General features: G+C 35.8%; 1 protein-coding gene across 2 annotated transcripts in view; it reads right to left on the bottom strand.

The window, feature by feature from the left end:
- The window catches only part of USH2A (usherin), a 794,931-nt gene that overhangs the window by 193,474 nt on the left and 574,621 nt on the right, over nt 1–26,836 (bottom strand). For both annotated transcript variants that reach the window (XM_082428283.1, XM_082428282.1), the window contains exons 47-50: nt 25,087–25,285; nt 21,600–21,768; nt 12,931–13,152; nt 2,199–2,422 (exon numbers count right to left, since the gene is read on the bottom strand). In XM_082428283.1, coding sequence (XP_082284409.1) covers nt 2,199–2,422; nt 12,931–13,152; nt 21,600–21,768; nt 25,087–25,285 — 814 coding nt within the window. The remainder of the gene's footprint in view (nt 1–2,198; nt 2,423–12,930; nt 13,153–21,599; nt 21,769–25,086; nt 25,286–26,836) is intronic.

Raw genomic sequence — 26,836 nt, forward strand, 5'->3', positions numbered from 1 at the left:
AAATATCAGTTTAGGAAGTCCAACACCCAAGTGATCAGTGAAAACAGACAAAAGAAGGGGCAAATTATCAAAGAAATAATAAAATAACAGTCCCTGGAATTGAAGGCCATAGACCCCATCCTGAAAAAGTCCACAAAAAGTATATCATTATGAATATTAATAATAATGATGATAATAACATCTACATAGAAGCACATTGTCATGAAATTTTAGAAAAGCAGAATAAAGAGAATGTCTTAAAAACTGTCATAGGGAAAACAACATGGTTACCTACAAAGAAACAGGAATCAGAATAGCAATGAAAATTTAAAAATGCAGAAATGCCTTCAAAATCCTGTGTAGAAATAATTTTTGACCTTGAATTGTATACCTAGCTAAGCTATCAATCCAATGGGAAACAGAATTACAATAATTTCAGACATCAAGCTCTCGAAACATTTACCTTTCATGCACCTATATCAAGGGAGATAATTTTTCAAAAGAAGGTGGCAAAAAAGGGACACCTGGGGTTCAAACACAGGAAGACCAACACAGAGGAGGAGTGAAAGGAATTCCCAAACTGACAGCTTAGGGAAGATGGGCTGGGACAGCTGTGCAGAAATCCCACAGTGATCCAGTCCAGATTGGAGCAGCAATAGGAAGACTCCAGGAAAGAGGTCTTCAGGAAACAAAATGGGATCTATGGATTGAACTTTACCTATAACACACTGCTTGATTCAGCATTCAGAAAATCTCCTAATCATAATCATTTAAATATGAATTTTAAATACAACTGTTAATTGGTCTTCATAGAGCCAATTCAAGCCAACTTAAAAGATCATGGTTATATCCTGAACTTCCTCCTTAAATAATGGAAGCTGTCTCTTCTTGACCAAAATGAGATGCCTGGGAATCAAATGTGAGGTGGGCAATAATGAAACACACAGTTGTGAGTGATGATGTCATTTCTGAAACTAACAGGTTTTCTATCTTCATTCTTCAAATATGAGTGCCCCTTTAAGGAGAGTTTTTTATATAGATGCTTCCTAACTCGTTATTTTAAAGGCACGTTCTTGCAACATCACCAGCTCTTTAAGACCAAAAAATACTAAGTATTTAAGAAAAATGTCCTAGTCAAAACTTCTGAAAACACTGGCCTGGAATAAATTTTGGAACATAGTGTTGGATAGATTTCTTTCATAGAACTGACTACAGTTGTGTTCAAATCAGATCGATTCTTAAAAAGTTTTGTAGACAAAACCTTACTATTTTTGTTGGGTGTTTTGTGTGGTTATTCACTTCATGAAGTACCTACTCTCTTCAACAATTTTATGTGTTATCTGTTTTTTCCTTTCTTTTTTTTAATTTTAATTTTATTGGAGTATGGTTGATTTACAATGTTGTGTTAGTTTCAGGTGTACAGCAAAGTGATTTGGTTGTACATATCTTAATATTCGTTGCCACAAATCGCTTGCTGGGGCCTTAAAAATCTCAAGACTTATGGACCATTCGACAGACCATGACATCCACACAATGATTGTGTAGTTGCCTCACTCAGCAAGAGCTCTTCTATTGTCTGTGACCAAAGCACCGATTTTTAGCCATCTCTTAGTGACAAATTACTACCAAACATAGTAGGGTGTTTGTTTTTTAAATGCCCATAATCCTTTCCTTAAACTAGTAGGTTTCTAGAGTGCTGGGTCAAGTTTAATGCTAACAAACATGGCATGGCTGTATGTGGAGCATCTCAACGTACACACATAAATGATGCACCCACAGGCCTATTCATTTCTGTGGTTGGCTGGCTTTTGCTGATCTTGCACTGTCTTAAGGAATATGATAGAAACACAGTGAAGTGAATCTGCTGTATGTAAGTTCTCTATGAAAGGAAAGTGATGGCCTATGGTTGGGGGGCTAGAGAAAAGAAGCTGAATTTCCCTTCATCTCCCTCCACAGCAACATGCCGGCTCAGACTTTCTGTCTGCACTAATCTGAAGTGCTGGTAAAGCTTCCTGAGAACAGCTAATCATTATTAATTCCTTTAGAATTCATTGCAATAACATCAATCATAGCGAACTCATTTGGTATTAATATGGATGTAATGTGAAAATGAATAATGCACACAGGAGTTTTTATATTCCTATTTTAGAAAAATAGTTATGAACAATGTATTTCTCTTTCCATTGTCAAATCAGCCCGAGAGGTTTTCTATCAATTACCTTCATCATCATTCCAGTTGAAATCTTGTCAGAGCAAACATATTTCAAAGGATTATATCCAACTCCATTACAGCATTTCTGGCTCTTTGGAATAAGTTCAGTCTCACAGCATTTTACTGGCACTGGGTCATTCTTTTTAACATGTGCTTTAGACTCTCCACTGGAAGCTGAGCAGCATATGGTATCTGACATATTCATATAATCCTGCCCACAACAGAACATCCCTGCAACAATAAAATGTTATATATGAATATGAAATAAAAAAAGAGAAGAAAACTGAGGCTGCTATAAAGTTTGGTATAAAAATGTCAGACTCAGGCAGTTCCTGAAGCGGTACGATAGCTCAGGTAGCATTTCCCTACCAAGGTGATTTAAATGTACAGTGAGGGGTCCTTCTGACCAAGAGCAGTAGACACTAATTAGGTAAAGAACACACAAGAGGAAGTGTTCTAAAATCATTCAGCAGGGGGCCAAATATCTCCTAAGCGCCATAAAAAATGATCTGATTTCTGTCATGAGAACTGCCTGCCCATTTTGTAATGATAACATCTTGTTGCAGAAGAAGGGGTAGTTAAACCACAGGAACTCAGAAGAAATCTTTAGAAATTCACAAGGGAGAAGAGGTCACCCAAGCACTCTGGGATAAGAGGCTAGACAGTGGAGAGGTAGCACCATCCTAGAACTGGAGACTTTGCGCAAGCATCTTGTAAGTTTCTGCCTGCCTTTGTCTAAGATACAGATATTTGATTGTTGTGAATCCAGCAGCAACTGTAACCATTCTTTGGTCATGAGATAGATTTGTATTCAAAACCAGTTGAGTGCACTCACTGATCAGGTGAACCATTTGGCCACCATTCTTCGAGCTGCCCTAGACCCATCACTGGACGTGGCTAAGAGGTTGGGGTGGTGGCCAAAAGACCTTGCAGGGAGGATCATTGATCTCCACTTCTCGATGAAAGACAGGTGTGCCTGAGATACCAAACAGCCTCCTTTCTCCCACCCGATTCAGTGTAACTGCTTGTGTTCACATCATTTAGATCTTGCCATAGAAGAGACACAGCAGAAATATAGACATAAAAGGCTGAATAAATAAACAATGTACTAGAGTGAGATTAAGCTAGAAATTAAGATGCCTATACCCCATGTCACAGGGCTATCAGAATAGAATTTATATCCAGTTATATAGCAGCGCAATGTGATGAATGATTTATTTTCATTAGAATTTTGTATATTTATTATTAGTCCCGACTGATAACATAAAGAACCTCAACTGCAAAAGGCCCTGGGGTCCCGAATTGCTCAATCTGGTCCTGTACAAACACCTACATTATGAAAGACACTCCTAATAATAGACCAATGAGTTTTAAGTGCTTTCCAGTTTATAAAAAAAATCATTGAAAGTAGACACTGACTTGCCACATGCCTTAAGAAAGATGTTTATCCACACATGACTCCAAAGAACACTCTCATTGATCTTTCAACTTTAAAAACATCTCTCTCAATATTAAAAATTTTGTATTTATGATTAATGATATACATTGATCATAATTGCATTTCGACATCATGTTTAAAGGTGATAACTGTTCAAAGTAATTGGCTTAAAAGTAAACTGTTTTCTTTGGTGCTTTATTAATAATTTTAGTTGTATTCACATTTCCAGGGGAAGTTCTTTCAAATAGGTACACACAGCAGGGCTATCATTGTAGTCTGAGTCTTGATTATGATGGGTAAAATTCACACACTGTCACACACACACACACACACACACACACACACTAAAAAGAAAAATCCACAGCTTCAAGTTTTATATTGTTTGGGCATTTTTTTTTCTGCTGCTTTCTGATCAGACATTTAAATACAACCTTGGATTCTTTGCTGTCATTTTTTTTTTTTCTCCAGCAGTTTTCTTAAAATAATTCATGTTTCTATTTTAAAGAGCAATCAAAATCTGAAAACTGGCCCTTTAGGGAGCAGAATACATTCTCCACCTCTACTCCCAAATTACTTTACGGTCTCACCATGCTTTAAGTATAAAATCAAAATGCAGACATTGACCTAATTCCAAACTCCTAATCAGCCATCTGATCGCTCTGAGGGACTTTTGACAGGTCAACTAAAATTTTGATAATGAACTGTTTTTACACTAGAAAAAAAGGATGCTTTCTTTCACAAAGAGCTTCATCTTTGTTTCACCGAATTAAAATTTAAAGCCAAGATTTCACTCACATAACAAGAAGTGACTCCCTTTCTAGTTTCTTTGGTAAACCATTACTTCTTTAATTATTATCAACCTTGTTCCAGTGTGATAAATTGCTAATTACTTAATACCCTAATCAGCGTTCATTCTTTGCACAGATAAACTGTGACAGTGCCATTAATTTAAATAGTAATTTCACTTAATGGCCAGAACGGCACACCAGATTTTTATGCAGCATTTTCTGAAGACTGCATCCATCACTGCAATATTCTGACATAAAGATGTCTGACGTGCACTAACTCACTTAGGGAGAGCAGATGTTGCCGAGCAGAGCTTGGTAGTAATTCCCATAGTGCATCACTTCAGCATGAATGAGCTGCAAATTCAGAGACAGACAATCTTCTGAAACTGCATTGCAATAACTTTTGACCCTACCTAATTTATCACATGGAGCACTTGACTTTTGAACTTTGACACACAGAAATCACAGTTTTAAATATGCCCAAAGAAAACCAAAATGGGTCATGTATTATTGATGGATTGATCTACACTTCCAGAGGCTCTTCATTAAATTTGTACAAAGGTGGAGATTCTCTTTGAACAAGATGCAGATGTTATTAAAGGGGTAGTGTATGCACTGAACTATTAGATATTTATTTCTGAGATCAAACAGCCTATATTGTCTTTCCAAACAGTGCATATATCCAATGGATAGCTTCCGTTGCATTGGATACAACTGAGAAAAGAGTGAAGGAAAGAATTTTTTTACTCATAATATTATGAATACTTCCAATATGTTACTAACACTTAATTAATGTCCATGGCTGAAAGGAGAGCATTTATAAACATACAGTCCTGATGAATTTCTAAATTGCTAATTCTGTAAAACGAGTGTGCCATTTTCCTAAGAGTTATCCAAGAATTATCATGCTTTTGAGTTAAAAATAGTACAGTCATAAGAAACAGAGTGTAGAATATGACAAATCATTGTGGAACTCTGGGATTGACCATGGGGACCACATTTTAAGCCAAAGAATTATACTTCAGGCCTGGAAGAATGTAAAAAAAAACAGGTTTGTGATTAGTCATTCTCAGGACAAACATAAAGTTGATGGCAGAGCATGAAAGAAAAGAAATGCATCTTGTCTTCACTAGCAGCTGGCTCTATGGCTACCACCACAAAACTGAGACAGGGTAGGGTAAAAATGTTCCCCAGATCATTGCAATGTATTTTATAGCATTTATACATTACACGTTTCAAAAGGTCATTATGTCACATGGAAATCTTCCTGGGAAATCTTTCAATACACATCTTACACAATGGATTTCTATGATGTATTTTCCTCTCTGCAAAGTCCCCAGATTCCATCTTATGTAACAGGGGTAGTCATTCATTTGACTGATGTCAGAGTCTAGGACATGGAAAGTCAGTACTTTATTCTAGAACAGTTTCAACCCAGAGTTTCATATCCAAGGTTGCATGGAGAACACAGATAATAGAAATAAAGCAATATGTTCCAAAGGTATGTCATGATTAGTTCCTCATGGCTAACAGAAAATCCTGTCCTCTTTGCCTGATAGAGAGGCTTTAAGTTTCATCTTTTAATATGAAGGGGTATAATCAAGTCCAATCTAAGATTGATGGCACAAATGATAAAACCATATAAGCAAACACTACGAATAAAAAGAGTAATAAAGAGGTTTAAAATATATTCAAAGAAAATGGTTAAGAATACATATCCACTGAAATGACGAGCATGACTTTCATCCCGAGGTACCTGTATAACACTCCTACACAACTCATCTGCCCAGAGAGAGCACTAAAAACATAAATGCTACTCCAGCACTTCTGTTCCAACAGCATCTGTTAATTCACTCCATTTATAAAATACATATTGACAAAGACAACTGAACTGGGACCAGGGAGATTTGATTTGGTGTGAGAAAGTCAATTCAATGTGATTTTGTTAAAGGGCTCCTGCAGGCAAATAAAAGAGTTTAAGTAATAAAGTACATAAAGAGATGTTTTACGAGCCAGCCCGGTGTCGTGGCAGGCACACAATGCCAGGCAGGGAGAGAGGCCAGGCTTAGGAACAATATTATGAGATCCAAACCCTCAAGCAGCAGGTATGGTGTTGCTAGGTCGAGGAAAGAAAGGGCCATATGGATATTCTGGAAGGTCACTAAGGTCACAATCATTAGGGGGCGACAGGAGGGAGAGGCAACAGGGAGAGGAAAAAGACATGTGGAACGTGTCTGCTTTCAGTGAAACCTGCAGGGAGGTCAAGAGACTAAAAAGAGATTTTTTTTTTCCTTTTTAAAAGGCTCATTCTTTCAGTCCGCCATGATTACCAGAGTTGGTGGAACTGTTGAAGGTCAGGGGAAACTCTGGAGCTAATTTTGATTCACAGGAATTGAGGTATGGCACAGTTTGCTTAGGAAATAGTTGGCTAGCATGTATATCATATTGAAGTACACCAGTGATTCTGAAATTTGGGCCCATGGACGGACTTCAAGGGCGTATGAAATGGCAAAAAAATTTTTGTGTGTATCCTACATATTATTATTTGAAGTGAGGGTTTGTAACTTTCAAAAGATTCTACCAGGAGTGTACGACCTCCAAAAGATTAAGAGCCTTTGTCCTAGAGGACAGTGACCTCTATTCCATTTCTTAGAACAGGCACTTCTGGCAAGAGTTTTAACTGACTTATCTTTCCTTCTCCTTCACATCCACTCTGCCACCCAAATCTAATTTATCTCCTTAAATCACCGTTCTCATCATCGCATTGACTATTCCCTGAGTACCAAATAATGTTCAAATCCTTTCGGCTTCTCGGCTTTATCTCCCTCTATTTCCTTACACACAGCATCTTCCTCCAGTCAACCCAACTGCTCACTCCTACCTAGACATGCTTTGCAGGCTGTTAATTTCACACTTCAGCTCAAACCATGCCCTTTAGCTGAAACGTCCTTCTTCCATCCACGTGTCTCAAAATCCTACTCGTTGTTTGCGGTTCCGATCAGCGGTTTAGCTTTCTTCATCATCTTGGCTGGAGTGATCACTCAGTCTTAAGATTATGCTAGTATTCATCCCTCTCTTATGCCTGTGTTTAACCTTACAGGTACTTTTCTCCTTGATTAGATTGCAAGTCCTTAAGGATAAAAATGGAATCTTAGGCATTTTTACACTCACAAAGCACTAAGAATGATATTTCGAATATAGTCACTACATGGTACATGTTTATTGAATGAAGGAATATGGCAGTTGACTTAAAAAAAGCAACAGATGAGCAACAATGCTAAAATGAGACAGTTTACTTCTGTTTTCAAACTCTGACTCATTACGGTATGGGGGGGTGGGGCAGCACTTTTGCATCCCCACTACTCCATGACCATGGTTCTATCTTTAATGGACCTGTTTTTAGCTAACACATCTAAAGGAGAGTTACTCAGCTGGTTAGTCATAGTACAGGATAACTAACTAATGGCCATGAATTTCTAGCAGACCTGATTACTAAGCCTTAAAGCAGTGGGTCTCAAAGTTTGGTGCCAGGACCCTTTTATACTTTCACAAATAATTGAGGACCCCAAATAGCTTTTGTTTATATGGGTAAGATTTGTTGATATTTACTAGGTTAGAGCCTAAAACTGAAATGTTTGAAATAGATATTCATTAATTCATTTAAAATAATGATAAATATACAACATGCTAACATACATATTTATGAAAAAATAAACATATTTCCAAACTGAGAAAAATTAGTGAGAAGAATGACATTGTTTATATTTTTGCAAGCCCCTTTAATGTCTAGTTTAATAAAAGTAACTGAATTCTCCTATCTGCTTCTGCGTTCAACTATTGCAATATCATGGAAGCAACCTAAATGCCCATCAACAGATGAATGGATAAAGAAAATGTGGTAGATATACAATGGAATACTACACAGCCATAAAAAAGAACGAAAATTTTGCCATTTGCGGCAACACGGATGGACTTGGAGGGCATTATGTTAAGCTAAATAAATCAGACAGAGAAAGACAAATATTGTATGTTATCATTTATATGTGCAATCTAAAAAAATACAACAAACTTGTGAATATACAACAAGAAAGAAGCAGACTCACAGATATAGAGAACAAATTAGTGGTTACCAGTGGGGAAAGGGAAGGGAGGAGGAGCGAGGTAGGGGTAGGGGATTAAGAGGTACAAACTACTATATATAAAATAAATAAGCTACAAGGATAGATTTTACAGCACAGGTAATATAGCCAATATTTTATAGTAACTATAAATGGAATACAACCTGTAAAAATTGTGAATCATGATACTGTACACCTATAACTTATATAATATTGTACATCAACTATACTTCAATTAAAAAAAATCTGTTGCAATATTACATGTCATGTAACCTCTGGAAAACTCCACTGTATACTTATGAGAGAATGACAGTGAAAAAGGCGTATAATAGTTCAGTATTCTTGTGAAAATAGTTTTGATGTCATAGACACCACCAGAGGTCTTAGAGACCCTCAGAAATCCCCGAGCCATACTTTAAAAGTCACTGCCTTAGAGCTTAGCACACATACACAGCACCTTTTCTTCTAACTTGGGCACACTTGTGATGTGTAGTCAATGTCTCATTTTTTTCTGGTCATCAGAAAATGTTGGCAACTTGGTAGTTATACTGGGCCTGTTCATCAGACTTGATAAACATTGATATGGTTTGGGTTGGAGAGTATTCAATGCTTGTTCAGGTATCAGAATGCTCAGGAAGGTTAAGAGCATGGACTCTATGAATGGAGTTAGAAACTCTTCTTAGTCACAGTGGCAAGAAATTCATGGGCAGATCTCCCAGATTCCCTTGCATTTAGGTATCGATAGATAGCTGAGTTCCAGTCAATGAAATATTAATAAAACTATTTGCTATTTCTAGACCTGGCCAAAAAACAAACAAACAAACAAACAAACCCACACCTGTTATTTCATACCCTTTTCTACTTCTGACTGCAGACAACTCCCAGGTGACCCGAGAAGCTACCTGTTGAAAATGACAGCACTTCCAACAGCCAGAATGACTGTGGGAAAGAGATCTTACCCTGAAGATATGTTCACACCACAATACTATTATATGGGAAAGAAATGAACCTCTATTATTTTTGAGCCTTTATATATTTTGAGGTTCATTTACAGTAACAGTGTTACCTGAAGTAAAACAGCCACTTACTAGATGTGTGATCTGGAAAAAGTTTTTAACTTCTGTACTTCTGTTTCCTCATCTGTAAAATGGAGATAATAATAGTACCTACCTCATAGGGTTGCTGTGAGGTTTAAATGTGTTAATGTGTGTGAAGTACACAGAACTCAGCTTGGCAAATAGTGAACATGGAATGTTGCCTACGTTTTGTTGTTGTAATTTGTCTCCTTCTCCTTGTATACATCTTCTAGCCAATAAGCAGCGTTCAGGAAACACTGAGCTGGATTTCTTGACTGGACTTTAGTTATCTTTAGAATACTAACCTTTTATGTCTACAATCCATAGGGGATATTTCTGAAATGACTTATGTGTCTATACCGGACACTTGTGTATTATATGATTTAATACATCATTCATTTTTAAGAAGATCTTGGGAGGTTGGTTTTTGCTGTTTGTTTTTGTTTTTTTGGTCTTACCTGGCAAACTCAACTTTCTTGTTACCTTATAGTACAGATCCAGGTGCCCTGTGCCATTTCTTGGAGATAATCCTTAAATTCCTTAGGTCAATGAAAATGTCATAATTGAAATCTAATTCTGTTGTATATAGGACAACTAGCCACTCTTACTATTTTCTGGACAGTTGATGGAGATCAACATAATGACATGGGACTATCAACCACTTTGACAGTATATACATTAAAATCTTCCTTTAAATATGTCCTACTGGGTTGGATTAAAAAATGCATAAGATGGATACAGTGTGGATCCAGAGAGGTGATTTATAGCTTCACAGAATAGTAAATGCCTTGGAAATACACTTGATGGTCGTACAAAGATAAAATAAGAAACTAGAAATCAGGTATTTTTTTTGACTCAAAGAAGGAGATGAATTTTTCTCACACTGGGAGGATTGAAATTTAGTTACGAATAACTTAATTTGGCATTTCTTACTTATTTAAGGGCTATCAAAATACTGAGAGTCTAGTATGCTTATTAAGGCACAAGATTCTGGTACACCCAGGATTGATACTTTTAATATGTTTTGATTATTTAATTTCATTATTGAAGTGCTCTTCTTAATAGTTTTCATCAGAACTTACTTTATTTTACTATTTTATTTTTGACCATGCTGTGTGTCTTGCGGGATCTTAGTTCCCCGACCAGGGATTGAACCCGCGCCCTCGGCAGTGAAAGCACGGAGTCCTAACCACTGGACCTCCAGGGAATTCCCCATCAGAATTTTACACAGAAGAGAATGTGTACAAGAACATGGTATTTAACAATAACACTATAATAATTTAAATAATTGTTACTTGTATTATGGATAACTCTTTGATGGTTTTTAAAAAGAGAAGAAATTAAAGAAAGGCAGCAGAGAGTTCATGGTTCATCTCCATCAAGATATTATGATGTCCTGAAGTCTTAACTTGGAGGGACTGGAATTCCAATGCATACTAGTTGCAGGGGTAGATTTATCTTGAAGCTCAGGAAAATTGATCTTCAAGGCCTTTTGCTTGCATGAGCCCCTTCCAAGGCAAGCATGGATATATTTTTATGAAATTTGTGAATGTATAATATTTAACTACAATTTGTTATGGCCACTATCCCTTGCCCTTTTAACTTGTCCTCTGTCATACATGTCCTCATACTGATTGAGATTAGGGTAACCATGGACATTTATGAACTCAAACTAAGGGGAAGTTGAGTCTGGGGAATATTTAGTTTGGGTTCAGTAGCTAAATTTATATGATTTCAGCCACTTTCATAAAAAAGTTGTTAAGGCTTAAATATGTCATTTTCACTGCAATCTGGAAAGATAAGAAATGTGAGAAATTATAGACTCTTAATTTGTATGCATATAAAGGGACGGTTTAAAGAAAAAGATCAGATAGAAAAATTAATATAATATGAAATAAAAGCTGTAAAAATGAAAAATGAAATCAACTGAAATATTCTGACATCAAGAAGAGAATTGTAACAAAATAAATTTCAAATCATACTCAAAGTAGGAAGCTATTAAAAGAAAATGATGGATCTAGGATCGAAGCAATGCATAAAAAATATGATTACTTTGATAATATAAATTATGAAAAGAAGTAACTTATATTGGAAAAATCTAAACTTCTTACTGATTTGTAGATAAAATAGTGGCATCTATGATAAAATACAACTTAAATTCAGTCATACAATAAGGATATCCATGAAAACTGGTATTGATGCTGTCAATTCAACAAATATTTAAGACAAGTCACTGCAAATCACCTTAAGACAAGAAAACTTAAAATGCCCTAAAATCTTAAAAAACCCTTTGTAGATATTTCTCCAAATTTGAAAATAATCTACATTTCCAAAATATTATAATAATGAGTTGTGAAGCTTTAAGTCACTTTTCTAAACTTTAAATACTTAAAAAAATTTTTTGATTAACTATGTGACAGGAAAGAATGAATTATCTTTCTATTCTCTCTACAGATAATTATAGTACAAAGCCATGGCTGTATGAAGAGGTGACCAAGGGTGTCAGTTAAACATGTCAGAGAAAAAAATATAGAGGGATGTCAGAAGTTATATAATCCAAATATACTATTTTTATGTTAGTGGAATCTGCCAGGTTTATCTTTTTACATGTATAATTCTTGTCATTTATTTTCCCCTTATAAATAAATATTTATATTTTATCTTGTCTTCATCATTTGGTTTTATTTTCTTAAAAAGCATCTCCCAAATGTTATAGATTTTGGCACCCCCAAATCTAGATCTGACTAACTGTGTAATCTTGAGCATGTGTCTAATCTCTGTGCCTCAGCTTCCTCATTTTAAACATGTGAATAATAATAGTACCTATTTTGTACAGATTAATTGACGGAATAATGTATAAAACATTGGGCATAGTACCTCCTAGATAGTTAGTACTCATTTAATGATAATGATTGCTATTAATATTAATGCTAATTTAATAGCTATAGAAAAATAAAGGAGTAAAAGAATTATGGCACAACATCATCAATAATAATTTGTATACTCTCAGTATTGCTATGAATTATTTTCTTGGTCCAGAACAAATGCATTCATGTGTTTGTGTGTTTGTTTGCTTTTTGGTAGACATGACACTTTTCAAGAGGAAACAGTTTTGGTCTGCTTTTATGAAGCGCATCACATGCACATAAAAAATGTGAGATTACATTTTTCTTTGCTAGACAATGTGTAGCTGTTTGTCACAGTAGATGTAATTAACATGAGCTGTCATTACTTATGTGTTTTATATCTAGGGCAAATTTCTCAACCTCTCTGTTTCTGAGATTCCCCCTCTACTGAAAGGTAGATGAGGCTCCCTTACCTGGAAGGCGACTGTACACCACACCCTGTTCCTCTCCCCCGCAGCACTCGAAATCTTTGCTCACAATCTGTCCACCACAGCACTGCTGGCCATGGCCATCATGGAGCCTCCCAGCACAGCAAATCTGGTTTCCGGAGGTGGAGTATGGCAGTCTGCCACAGCAGGAGTCGCCGAGGCCAGTGGAAACCCGGTTGTGCTGTTCATCTGGACAGCATACTTCACCTGTCAATTTAGGACAATAACCGTCATTGCATGAGTTAAAAAAATATGCTTTGACTCACGACTAAATTTTAGCACAATGATCTTGCAGATGCCAACTGCTTGACAGGGTATCGTCATACTGGAGTTGCAAAATCTCAATACCACTTCAAAATGTTTGCATTGAAGTTGTATAAACACGTGTATAAACACGTGTCTATGTCAACTTAGAGGCAACGCTATGTTGCCTATTTTCTCTCTGACCCCTGATACATGAGCACATGAGGTCTGGTGACATGGATTAAGTGACATTACAAAAAAAGTTTGTCTACAAATACTTTTCTATCTATTTAGTGTATATATATATATATATATATATATATATATATATATATATATATACTTTTTTTTTTTTTTTGGAAAGTGGGATGGACTCAGAAATCAATTCTTGATAAATCTGTATTGCTTTTGATTATAATTTCTTTAACCAAACTACATTTATTTAACCAAACAAAAGATTTTCAATGGAAAGCTTAATTAAATGAAAGGAGGTAAATATACTATATTCAAATCTGCATACTAGTATTTTGCTGAGCTATGGCAGACACTGCATTTCACTGATGTAGTTCCACCCACATTTCCCCTTAATATGATATTCTGAGAAACTTGAGACAAGAATAGAATAATCTTTTGCCTTAGTGCCTTGGGATCAAAGGGTTTAAATATTCTAAATATCAGTAGTCATTTTTTTTTTTTTTGTATGAAGCGGCTTCTAAAAGACAAAAAAAAGTTTAAATTGCTTTTCTTAAGGATATCTTAGAAAGGACTAATAAGAACTTGGAAGATGTAAAAATCAAACTTCATCTTTCCTCTCTATCTCATGACCAACGCCTTCCTAGCCCCTTGAGGCTTGACCTTCTCCTCCCATTGCCTTACTACTCTTCTTCTTCTTACACCTTCAAGAGACCCTCTTCTATTTCCTCCACTGCCCCTTCTTAAACATATCTTTCTCCCTGGACACTATCCCTTCATTAAATCTTATGAGGTATGTGAATATGATGGCCCACCTGGCAGGTTTTATAGCTTTAAACCACTGTCTAGATAAGATTTACATAATTTAGTTAATGACTTGCCAAACCTTCTTAAGAAAAGGCACAAGTTCCCTGAAGAATTTAGGATTGTCTCAGGGATTTATAGTCGTGGACTCCCTGATCTCTGTCAATTAGCTCATCCTCTTGTGAAGATAGGATATGCCAAAACTTGGTTAGTAAAAGCCAGATGAACTGCTAACCAAAATGATATTTAAAATATGGGACAATATTTAACTACAGATAGATATAGAAAGAGTACAAAAGTAGGGCAAGAACTCTTAGCAGTTATCCCTGAGGTCTTTCTTATCCAAAATTCATTGGTCAAAAACCCAGCCCACTAGGTGAAATGGACAAATTACTACAACCTACCAAGGTCTTCTAAATCATGAAGACATAGAAAATCTGAATAGACCTATGACTAGTAACAGAATTGAATCACTAATCAAAACCTCCTAGCAAAGAAAAGTCCTGGACCAGACGGCTTCACTGGTGAATTCTACCAAAAATTGAAAGAAAAGTTAACATCAATCCTCCTCAAATTCTTTCAAACAATTGAAGAGGAAGAAATACTTCTTAGCTCAATATATGAGGCCAGAATTAGCCTGATAACAAAACCAGACACATCAAGGAAAGAAAACAACAGACCAATATCCCTTATAAATATTGATGCAAAAATTCTCAACAAAATACTAACAAACTGAATTCAATTCATTAGCACATTAAAAGGATTATACAACATAACCAAGTGGGATTTATTCCTGGAACGCAAGGATAATTCAACATACAAAAATCAATCAATGTAATATACCACATTAACAGAATGAATGAAGGAAAACACGTGGTTGTCTCAACCGGTGCAGAAAAAGCATTTGACAAAATTCAACACTTTTCTATTATAAAAACATTTAACAAACTGGAAGTAGAAGAAAATACCTCAACATAATAAAGAGCATATGAGAAAAACCCACAACTAACATTATTCTCAATGTTATACTCAAGAAAGCTCTTTTTCTAAGATCAGGAAGAAGACAAAAATGCTGATTTTAACCACTTCTACTCAACATAATATTGAAAGTATAACCAGAGCAATTTGGCAAGAAGAAGAAATAAAAGGCATCCATATTGAAAAGGAAGTAGTAAAATTATCTCTGTTCACAGACAATATAACCTCATGTGTATAAAACCCTAAAGATTCTACACCCAAAACCCCGTTTGAACTAATAAGAGAATTCAGCAGAGTTGCAGGATACAAAATCAACATACAAAAATCACTTGTGTTTTCATACACTATAAAAAACAAAAATGAAAAATCAGAAAAGGAAATTTAAAAAACAATTCCATTTACAATAGTGTAAAAATACTTAAGAATAAACTTAATCAAGGAGGTGAAGAAAATGTGCAGTGAAGACTACAAACTGCTGAAAGAAATTAAAGAAGAGTCAAATAAATAGAAAGGCATTCCATATTCAAGGATTAGAAGACTTAATATTGTTAAGATGTCAATATTACTCAGCAGCTTGAAGCAGGATTTCAGTTCCTGGCCAGAGACTGAGGTTGGTCAACAGCAGTGAGAGCACTGAATCCTAGCCACTAGACTAGTGGCAAGGCCCTGGCCCGTCAGCTGTGTCGAAAAGAATTTCCATATAGAGACGGAAAGTAGTGAAGCAAATAAAGGCTTTATTAGGAGGAAAAAGAGTACAGTACGTGTGGATAGACACATGGGAGGGCTCAGAGAGAGACAGAGTCTCCCCCTCGTGGTAGCTGGAATCACTTTTATGGGGCATTTCTTCTGGGTTTCCTTTGGCCACTCATCTTGCTTTGCCTGGTTCTGAGTCCATATATGGTTTATCTCAGGGTCCTCCCACGTGTGCGTGAGCATCTCTTAGCCAAGATGGATTCTAGTGAAGAGGCCTACGGGTAGTTGACATCACTTACTATGGGGTGGATCCCCGTCCTGCTTTGACCTCCAAGGAGCCTTTCTGCACATGTGTAGTTGGGGAGGTCTCCTTGACTTCAAGAATGAGGAATATGTGGTCTTTTATATCTTTTCTGGGTGGGCCCCAGCCTTCTCCATCCTGCTTTTATGGAGTTTCTGCTATTATGGAGTTTCTGTCCACAGGGGAGAAACTGTTCAGCCTGGGGCCCATCTACCTCCTGCCTCATAGAGATTCAATGCAATTGCTATCAAAATCCCAACAATACTTCTTGCAGAAACAGAAAAATCCATCCTAATATTCAAATGGAATCTCCAGGTACCTCAACTAGCAAAACAATCTCAAAAAAGAACAATGTTGGAGGTCTCACACTTCCTGATTTCAAAACTTATTATATGGACTTATATATACTACCAAATGTAAAATAGATAGCTAGTGGGAAGCAGCTGCATAGCACAGGGAGATCAGCTCAGTACTTTGTGACCACCTAGAGGGGTGGGAAGGAGATGCAAGAGGGAGGAGATATGGGGATATAGGTATATGTATAGCTGATTCACTTTGTTATAAAGCAGAAACTAACACACCATTGTAAAGCAATTATACTCCAATAAAGATGTTAAAAAAAGAAAAACTTATTATAAAGCTGCAGGAATCAAAACAGTGTGATCCTAGTACGAAGACAGACCTATAGACCAATGGAATAGAACAGAGAGCTCAGAAATAAAACCTCGGGTGTATAATCAAATGATTTTCAACAAGGATGTCAAGACCATTCAATAGGGAAAGGACCAAATTTGTTGGAAAAACTGGATATCCAAATGGAAAGAATGAAGTTGAACCCATACCTTATACCATATACAAAAATTAAATAAAAATGGATCTAAGACCTAAATGGAAAAGCTGAAACTATAAATTTTTTAGAAGAAAACATAGGAGAAAAGTCTAATGACATTGGTTTTGGCAATGATTTCTTGGATATGACACCAGAAGCACAGGCAACAATAAGAAAAATAGATGATTTGGACTTTATCAAAATTAAAATGTGTTATGCATCTAAAGACACCATCAACTGATTAAAACTGTGACCCACAGGAGAAAATATTTGCAAATCACATATTTAAAAATGGATTAATATCCAGACTGTATAAAGAACTTCTACAACTCAATAACAAAAACACAAACAATCCAATTAAAAAATGGGCAAAGGATACATATAAGCATTTCTCTAAAGAAGATGACCAATGAGCACAAATAAACTCAATATTATTAATTATTAGGGAAATGTGTATCAAAACTACAATGAGATACCACTTCACACCCAGTTATGATTATTATAAAAAACAAAACAAAAACAGAAAATAACAAGAGTTAGCAAGAAAGTGGAGAAATTCGAACCCTGTGCATTGCTGTTGGTGCAGCTGCTGTGGAAAACACTATGGCAGTTCCTCAAAAAATTAAACATAGAATTACCATATGATATAGGAATTCCACTTCTGGGTATATAGCCACAAAATTTGAAAGCAAGGACTCGAACAGATAATTGTACACCAATGTTTATAGCAGCCTTATTCACAATAGCCAAAAGGTGGAAACAACCCAAATATCCATCAACAGATGAACAGATAAACAAAACGTTGTATATACACACAAATGGAATATTATTCAACCTGAAATAGGAAGGAAATTCTGACACATGCTACAACATGTATGAACCTTGGAAACATTATGTTAAGTGAAATAAGCCAGTCATAAAAGGACCAATATTATATGATTCTACTTATATGAGGTACCTAGAGAAATGGAGAAATGATCTTACTGTGAACAGTGCAGTTGCTGTATTTGTTACATTTCTCTGGGTGAGAGGTTTCTCCTGTCTGGTCTGCAATGTAGTTCCCATTTCTTAAATCTTTACAGCTAAAGAACTCAGTGTCCCTTGTTGGCAAACTTTCTTTAACATAATGTGTCACAAGGTCCAGGGGCAGCACCAGTTAATTAAACATCACTTAGGACAATGGTGGGCTTAGAGGAACAGTGTACATACCTATATTGGGGAAAACCAAACCAACACTTTTTTAAAAAAAAAACAACTCCACTTTTGAGTATAACAAATATCGATCGGGTATTTTAGTCATATTTTCTGGAATCCCTCAGAATGTTACTCAGTTACTGACAGAAAAAAAGACTTCATAACAAGAGGTGTGGATTATATCAATGAGAAGTAAAACTGATTTTTTTCCCCCTCAAAAAAGGGCTATTAGACATAAGATACAAGGATCAGTCACCTTCTCATTAACCTCTCAAAATGAATCTATTTCACGACAGGCTTGAAAATGTTTTCTCTCTAAAAGCTACCATGCAGTCTTAACAGTTAATTGTTATTCTTATCAAAGAATGACCCGCATTAACATTTAGCTTGAGGTCATTAGCATATTTATAAAAAAAGGGGAGTGGAAAGAGCATTCTTTCCTCTGCTGTTCTTTGTTATAGGGGTTCTATGGAGGAAAGTTGTGAGAAAAAATGAAGCCAATATTGTCCAACAAAATGCAGTAAATATTATTCACCAATATTTCAGACCTGTCTAGAAATATCAAAATGCCCATACCTGTCTCAGCCTTGAACTGGCAGACTACTGATTGAATTTTAATTACATTGAAATATAAGATGGTTTGGGGTCAATACGCTTTCTTTCTTAATGTAAACAGTGTTAAACCAGTTAATAAAGACCATTGGCTGAAAATAGAGGTCACAATATAATCTCTTCTTTTAGGTACTGATATATTGAGATTCATGATTGGAGTAAAACATTTTCTTTGATTATCCAATAAGATTGCATTTTTTCCTTTTGACATCAAGGTAGGCATTCTAATCCTGTGAAAAATTAACCACTTAAAAGATCCAAATGTGGGCCATGCTCAACAGATTGGTAGATATTAAAATGCTTGAGGTCTGAGGGCTTCCCTTGTGGCGCAGTGGTTAAGAATTCACCTGCCAATGCAGAGGACACGGGTTCGATCCCTGGTCCGGGAAGATCCCACATGCCATGGAGCAACTAAGCCCGTGAGCCACAACTACTGAGCCTGCGTTCTAGAGTCAGTGAGCCACAACTACTGAGCCCGTGAGCCACAGCTACCGAGCTCATGTGCCACAACTACTGAAGCCCGCGTGACTAGAGCCTGTGCTCTGCAACAAGAGAAGCCACCGCAATGAGAAGCCCGCGCACCACAATGAAGAGTGGACCCCGCTCTCCACAACTAGAGAAGGCCCATGCACAGCAACGAAGACCCAACACAGCCAAAAATAAATAATAAATTAATTAATTAAAAAATATATAATAAAAAAAATAAAATGCTTGAGGTCTGAATGAGCATGTGTCAATATACAGATCATGGAGGTTTTAAAAAATCTTGTTTTAAAAATTACTTATTAAAAAGTTTTGTATAATATCAATAAACGACATTTGAGCTTCCATGACTTATTTCAGTTTTGGGAAAAGAAAGTTGAATTTTATTTGGAAATAGAACAAAAGTAGATTGATTTCTTAGTTAGAGATCTGACACTTTGTGCTAGGATTGAGAAAGGTGACAGGTAAAGATCCTAGGTGTTCATAGCCGTGACATATGCAACCAAGTGTTTTTCATCAGTTTTAAGGCATAGTGGATATTTTTCAGAGTTGGGACAGTTCATGGCAAATCATAACTTATCAAAAATTTTAATGTGGCTTGGAGATGAAAACACAATTGTTTAGTTCTATGCTAGACTTAGAGAAAAGCCTAATATGACCTATTGGTCTGAAGAATGGGAAGGATGGAACAATAGAAAATATCCATCTCACCTCTATAGTTATAATTTTCAAGGCAAATTTTTTTGCAAGGAGGGAAGATGTGAAATATAGTTGAAAACTCCCAAAGTGTAAATTATTTTGAGAGAGTAAAGCATTTGACAGTGTTTAATTCATTGCCTAACACTATGATTTGTAGTATAACGAAGTTAAGGCTTTTCTGCAAAATCTTCGTTTCTGTCACCGTTGTGTTTTCTTACTTGGAAAATCCAGTTGATTAAGAGTTAATTATGAAAGTATTTTTTGCATAAGAATCAGAAATAACTGTACTTTTACTAAGGCAGATTTTTCTATTAATTTTAAGGAAAAATTATGAAGAATAGAAGATCTCTGCCTTGAATAAACCTGCATAGTATTTAAACATTTCACTTTCCCTGCTTGCTCCAGTGTTTTGTAAAGGATATACTGGGTGAGACAATTTCTCGATACAGATATCTTGGATGGATATATTTGTACTGAACACAAGGTACACAGAACAATACCTGAATTAACTACATGTTTGGCATAAATTTCATGTTAAACTAGATATCTCAAAGCATTGGGCACCCAAACACTTAGCTTTCTTTTCTTTCTCCCATATCTATTTTCTGTGCTTTTAAAGAAGAAATAGCCATTAAACTTAGGTACTAGGAAAAAAAAAATCTGTATTCTCAATGGCTTTTCTAGAATAAATAGTAACTGATAGTAACAGTAATGAAGATTTTTAGAAGTCTGGAATAGTCGTTTAAGAATTATGCTAACACCTATTAGGTAGACTGCTCAAAAGAGCAGTCCGGCATGGATTTTGGAAAGACACACAGATTTGCATTTCAGCTCTTCTACTCCCATCTAGGTGGATCTGGGCCTGTTACTGATTCTCTCCGAACCTCTTTCCTTATTTGTAAACTTAAGATAAAATACCAGTCTCCTACAGTTGTGAAAAAAATAGAAGGTACCATATCATATGTAAAGCCTTGAATACAGAGCGTGCCAGAAACTTGTTGTTTTATAAATGCCAACTGTTGTTATCTTTATTTTCAGTTATATTCACTGGACATTGTTTTGTGTAGTTGAATTTGGAAAATGGCTTATTCAGTTGGCTGATAAGACAGAAGGAAAAGAAGGTGAGGAGGGAAAAATTCCTGATTGCTACTCTTTGCTACATCCCTCCTTCCCCTGCCAGACCTAGAGCAATTAGGCGGGCTCAGATAAATGGAACCTGTGGTTATGAACCCTCTAGGAACAATGCATACATCCTTCAGAACAGAAACGGAGAAAATGGAGAACAGCTTCACGGAGCGGAACAAGAAGAAATTCAGAGTTTATGGTGAAATACTCAGCCATGTGGATAAAATAAAGTCACAAAAAAGGGAATTATCCAGCTCTCCAGATATATTTCTTTATGTAATACATATAATGAGTCTCTATTCCCTCTCTAGTTTGTACCTAGTCTTGCTTATATTTCAAAAAAGCTGAGAGAAGAAATGATACCTAAAGCCGGCCATTGGCTATGTGTTAGTGGTTTAATCTTTGGTGGGGAGTTGCTTAAAATAGTTCATTGATACAAGTCACATGTTTGCTTTTTTCTGGTTCCCAAGATTACTGAGTACTACTGGAAATGATCCTCACCTGGTAGAATCCTAACGTAATACCCTGAGCAGCACTGATGATTCGGTTGTCCCTCGTGTATTCGGGCACCACAACAAACTCCAGTTGAGTTCAAAACAAATGCGATGTACTTCCCTTCACAACAGCGGTGTCCAGGCTGGGTGTCGTAGAGAGCTCCATTACAACACACCTGAAATTTGAGAATCAGGTATAAAGAAATAGCTTTATTAAGAGTATTGTACCACCATATCTTATGTGATACAGTTATTATTTAATAAGGACTTGGTCTGAGACCAAATGTAGCATATTTCTGAGAAAAATTTAAAGGTTTACAAAGTACATTTTCTCTGTATCATTCAAATTCTGCCAATGCTATTTGATACAATGTAGCTTCTTTTAACCTTCAACCATGCTTTGTGCTCTATTATAATACTCTATAAATATGAATTATCTTTTGAATGTCAGTGCTTCCAATGAGAAGATGATTTAGAATTGTAAATGAACAATTTCCTTCATATATATGTTTTTATTTTAATGATTGTTTAATTTAAAAACATCGTATCTGTGGAAACCTGTCTCTCATTGATCTTTTTTTTTTAATACATTGCATTTTCCTCATACTAATTTATATGATCACTTATTTATGAACCCAATCTTCAGACAAGGCAATCTCAACAGTGTCCAACATTTATATATATATGTGTGTGTGTGTGTGTGTGTGTGTGTGTATGTATATAAAAGGAAATTTACATGGAAATTAATTTTGAAAAACCCTTTTAACAGTGTGTTTTCTCCAGGAGCTGTGGAAGAAATTATGTGCTTGAGCAATCAAATAATTATTTTGCATGCTCACTTGAGGTCTGAGAGACTGACACTCTATCTAGAACAAATGAAACACGGAATAGTACTGAGATGTAGCCTCAGAACATATACTCGGCATAAGTTGCATTAATTAGATAGATGCTTCCTGTGGCAGACAAAATCAACCACTATTTAAGAGGTGCTTATATTTTACCTTTTTGCTCATTGCTACTTCCAGCCTGCACCGACATTTGATTCATGCTTAATACAAGGGCAGTAAAATATGGAATCTCTAAGTCTGAAGACTAGCTTAGTACTTCATTCATTTCTCAAAAGTGACCAAAGAGCAAAGAAACTGGGTAGAAGTCTATTTCTATGTTTCCTCAGGTAGCCCTGGTAAACCAACTGCAATAAATTGGCTTTGCTGTGTCAAGTTATTAGCAATGAGGATTCAAAATCAGTCTAATTCCAAGGATAAATTGCATGACTCCTTTCTTTGATGCCATATTCTATGTGACAAGTAAATTTTCAAATTATGCCCCATTTTAAAAGAGTTAAGCAAAAACTCTTCTCTTTGTGTTTATGTGGGATTTAGGAATGCTGGTCATTTTTGCTTTCAGGGTAAAACAATACACACCTTCCTCTTGTTTTATGACAGTGACCTAAAATCTTGCCCTTTGTTGTACAATCTTAAAGAATTTATTAAAGTCCCATTCACGTATAGTGAGTTTCTGGACATCGAAGAACATCCAGCCTTTTCCTTCAGCAAGATTCGCCAGGACTTACCATCCTTTTACATTTTCAAGCATTTATTTAGTGATGGGTCATTAGGACTGGTTCCCTTCCATACTTTCAGTGTCAGTGCCATTCTCAAGCTCTTTCAGTCACGTGAAACTTGTGCCTTTCTTCTAACCAACTCTGTTTTAGATCATCAATGGGTCCCCAAAGGGGACATTTCCAAGAGATTATTTCTCTTGAGAGGTCTCCTCCTGAACAGAGTATTTCTTAATGTTCGAATTCAGTCTTCAAGTTCGTTGTCTCAGAAAACAATTTTAATAACTTGAGCTGGTAAGTGTGTAGCTGATATTCAAATAGGCAGCCTGTTCCTTGCTCTATGGTTTCCAAAAGTAATTCTGTAATCTAGTGATTCTCAAAGTGTGGTCCCCGGACCAGATGTAGAGGCATCACCTAGGAACATGTTAGAAATGCAAATTCTCATGCTCTACCCCAGACTTCTTCTCAGGTGGGACCTGCTGTGTGTGTTTTAACAAGCCCTCCAGGTGTGATAGTCACTGGGGTTTGAGACCCATGGCTGTAATCACACGGGAAGCTTGTATAACTATTACAGATGCTCCTGTAGTGATTTAGCCAAAAGACTCTTAGACTCACAATAAATCTATTTTCTACCTCTCTCCAACCTCTCACACAGGAAATATATATTCATAGTTAACCCCAAACAAAATTTACAAACAACTTTTTTCCTCTTGAGATTTTAATTGACTTCCTCTTTCGCTGACAATACCTGTGTGTGTCCTTAATCCTTAAAGTAAAAATGACTTTGTTTAATGCATCAAAGTTTTTTTTTTTTTTCTCCTGGAGAATTTTAATGGGAAAATTTATTCTAGCAATTTTTTTTCCTCTCAGAAATCCTAAATTTCATTTCATTTTATGAAAGTGTGTTCATCAGATGGTACACATTTAATGCCTTAAAATGACATAAAACTTAGGCATAATGACAATTCTGGATCCTAAGTGTCAAAAAAAAGTACAGCTAGTAACGACTAGTTTTATGGCATTTCTTAGATGATAGCAACTGCTTAGCCAGTGTCAGCCATAATAATTTGTATTTTGATCCATATTGCTTCAACAACTCACTTTCATAATTACTTGTCCTTTTGCAGTGAATCTTTTGAATTTAGTAGTAGCTTTAGTCATTACATGTGTGATGTTGTTGATAAATAGGAACATTATTTCATTATGTGAAATCCTATCTTCAAACTGAGGATTTTCTGCATCATTTATCAATAAAAACCATTTACAAACCCCTCTGTCTGGCTGTATTATTGATCTGATTCTTAAACTGCAACTAATATGAACACTAATCTGCAAATGGCCATAATTTAAAAATATTTCTGTCAAACCATGAAAGGTCCCACTCACGGTTACTCATCAGTGTCATGTAAACAAACACCCACTTGTAGCTGAATGGATTTGTTGTAAAGAAAATTCAAGTCACTCAATCAAACAAATTTGGGAGGTTCTTTATCATTTCAATAAACTCATTCTCCTGTGAAGATGATGAAAAATGAGAAGGCTAAAATGCTCATCAGGAAGATAGGATTTGTATAAGCATCCTTCCTTTTCCATGGGGTCTTCTTGATAGGTGGAAATCTTGATCATGATAAATCATGGTTTAAGAAGCAAGTGATTTCCTCAGACACAAATGTAAAATGTTAAAAGTATCCTCTCGCTTTTCTGGAGGTCACTTGATAGCAATATCATCTATCAAAGACATAGCAGATAATCTTTAAAAAATTAAGTCACAGTTTTAATTTATTATGTTGAATTGTAATTTCTTTTTTCCCTGGCTTTCTTGAAATATACTTGAGAAATAAAATTATATATGTTAAAAAAAAAAAGCAAGTGATTTCACTTGGAGTGTTTAGTGAGAAAAACATATTTCACTGACTAGTTTGAAAAGATTTACCTTAGCCTCAGGAGAGTAGCACCTGGGTCCACAGATAGTTTCAGGTTTTTGACACTTCACTGCTTTGCAGAGTTCATGACTGTGGTCCTTCACTGACTTCTGGATTTTAAGGCATGAACGCCATGTTTTCCGTAAGAGATCATATCCGAGAATGATGCCATTTGGCTTCCCTGGAGACATCCAATCAATCTGAAGGGATCTGCAATGGACAGAATAATCAGTATTTCTGAAAAGACAACATTTAACATTGCTGTTATCAGTCTCATCTGCCTTCCAATTTGGTCAAAAAGTCTATTTCATCAACAACTTCCTAATTAAAAAGCTGGAGCAAAAGAATATATATACTAATATATATCCTGATATATGCTACTACCATAGACTATGTTTTGAGAATCAATCAAAACCATTTAAGCTTTTGGGAGAATAACACATGACATGAGTCCGGTGGTCTTCCACTTTAAATTTTAGAGGCAAAAAGAAAGTATCATTGTCTGTGGCTAGTCAGAAAATCAACAGAAAGTTTTGGTTGATAAGTAAAAACAAGACACAAATAATTTGACTTAGTAAATAGGGTGGAAATTAGAATATGTGTCAGGCCTAATCCCTATTTATAATCCCCTTCTCCTTTGCCTTCCTTCCCTCAGCTAGCACTAGCCACGTGACCCATAGCTGCTCAAAGAGATGCAACCAGAAGATGGTGGGATTCTAATAAAGGTCCCTAGGGAATTTTAGCTTCCTTCATGTGGCTGTCGCCTTTTCCGCTTTTCTTTCTTTCTGCTAAACATGATGTCTGGAACTTTGGCAATCACCTCATTCTTCTTGCAACCATTTGAGAAAGACCATAAGAATCACAAAGACGCCTCCGCGGTGTTTGTTATAACTGAACCAATGCCAACAACAATCTGCCTCTAGAACTACTTACTTGAGCCTCTACTGTTGGTTGTTTTGTTACTTATAGCCAAAGTACATGACCAAATTGATACAATCTTTTTATCAGTTATCAATTGATAAAATTTATCAATGAATTTATTTATTGATACATAACATTTATAAATTTTCTCAATTGATAAAATTGATAAGCTCCCTCCAAATATACTTTATCTTAATTTTTTGACTCATAGAAACAGATTTAATTCTGCAATAGTTCTTTATATACCATGATCAAATATGTTTTGTGGTCAGAAAAAGAGGAATTAGAGATTCCCATAACAAACTCCTTTATATTATAATGTTCTTGAAGATGTTTAATTTTTAAAAATTGAGCCACGGTTTACTCTAAACATATAAATATACTGTTTTGGGTGGTTTGGTATACAATGAAGGCATAATATGGGACCAAAACTTTACTGCATTTTCAATGGTCTATTAATATTTCATCTGCTGTACTGAGTGAGATCGTAACATAAAGCTGTTCACAGAAGAGTGAATCCTGAATAAAATGATGTACTCTCAGGTTAATGTGCAGAACTTTAATTCTGCACTTACGTCTACTTGTCAGAATGACACAGTCTAGATGACATACCTGTACTATCTTTAGTATTTTTTTAAGAAGTCTATAAGAAGAAAGTAGTTTAAGTTTTAATAAAGCCCCAGAGATTTGGACATGACATATTTTTGCAATTCAGCACAGCAAGGAAAGTCAGTTATTTGCAAAACACTAGGTAAATGTAAAATAATTATTTTTGTTCTCATTATTTTCAAAAAAGAGGGTGGAACTCTGATACTCAAGATTACTTTCATTGTTTTAATT

This window comes from Balaenoptera physalus, assembly GCF_965194825.1.
Source record: "Balaenoptera physalus genome assembly, chromosome: 1".
In the NCBI taxonomy this organism is placed as follows: Eukaryota; Metazoa; Chordata; class Mammalia; order Artiodactyla; family Balaenopteridae; genus Balaenoptera; species Balaenoptera physalus.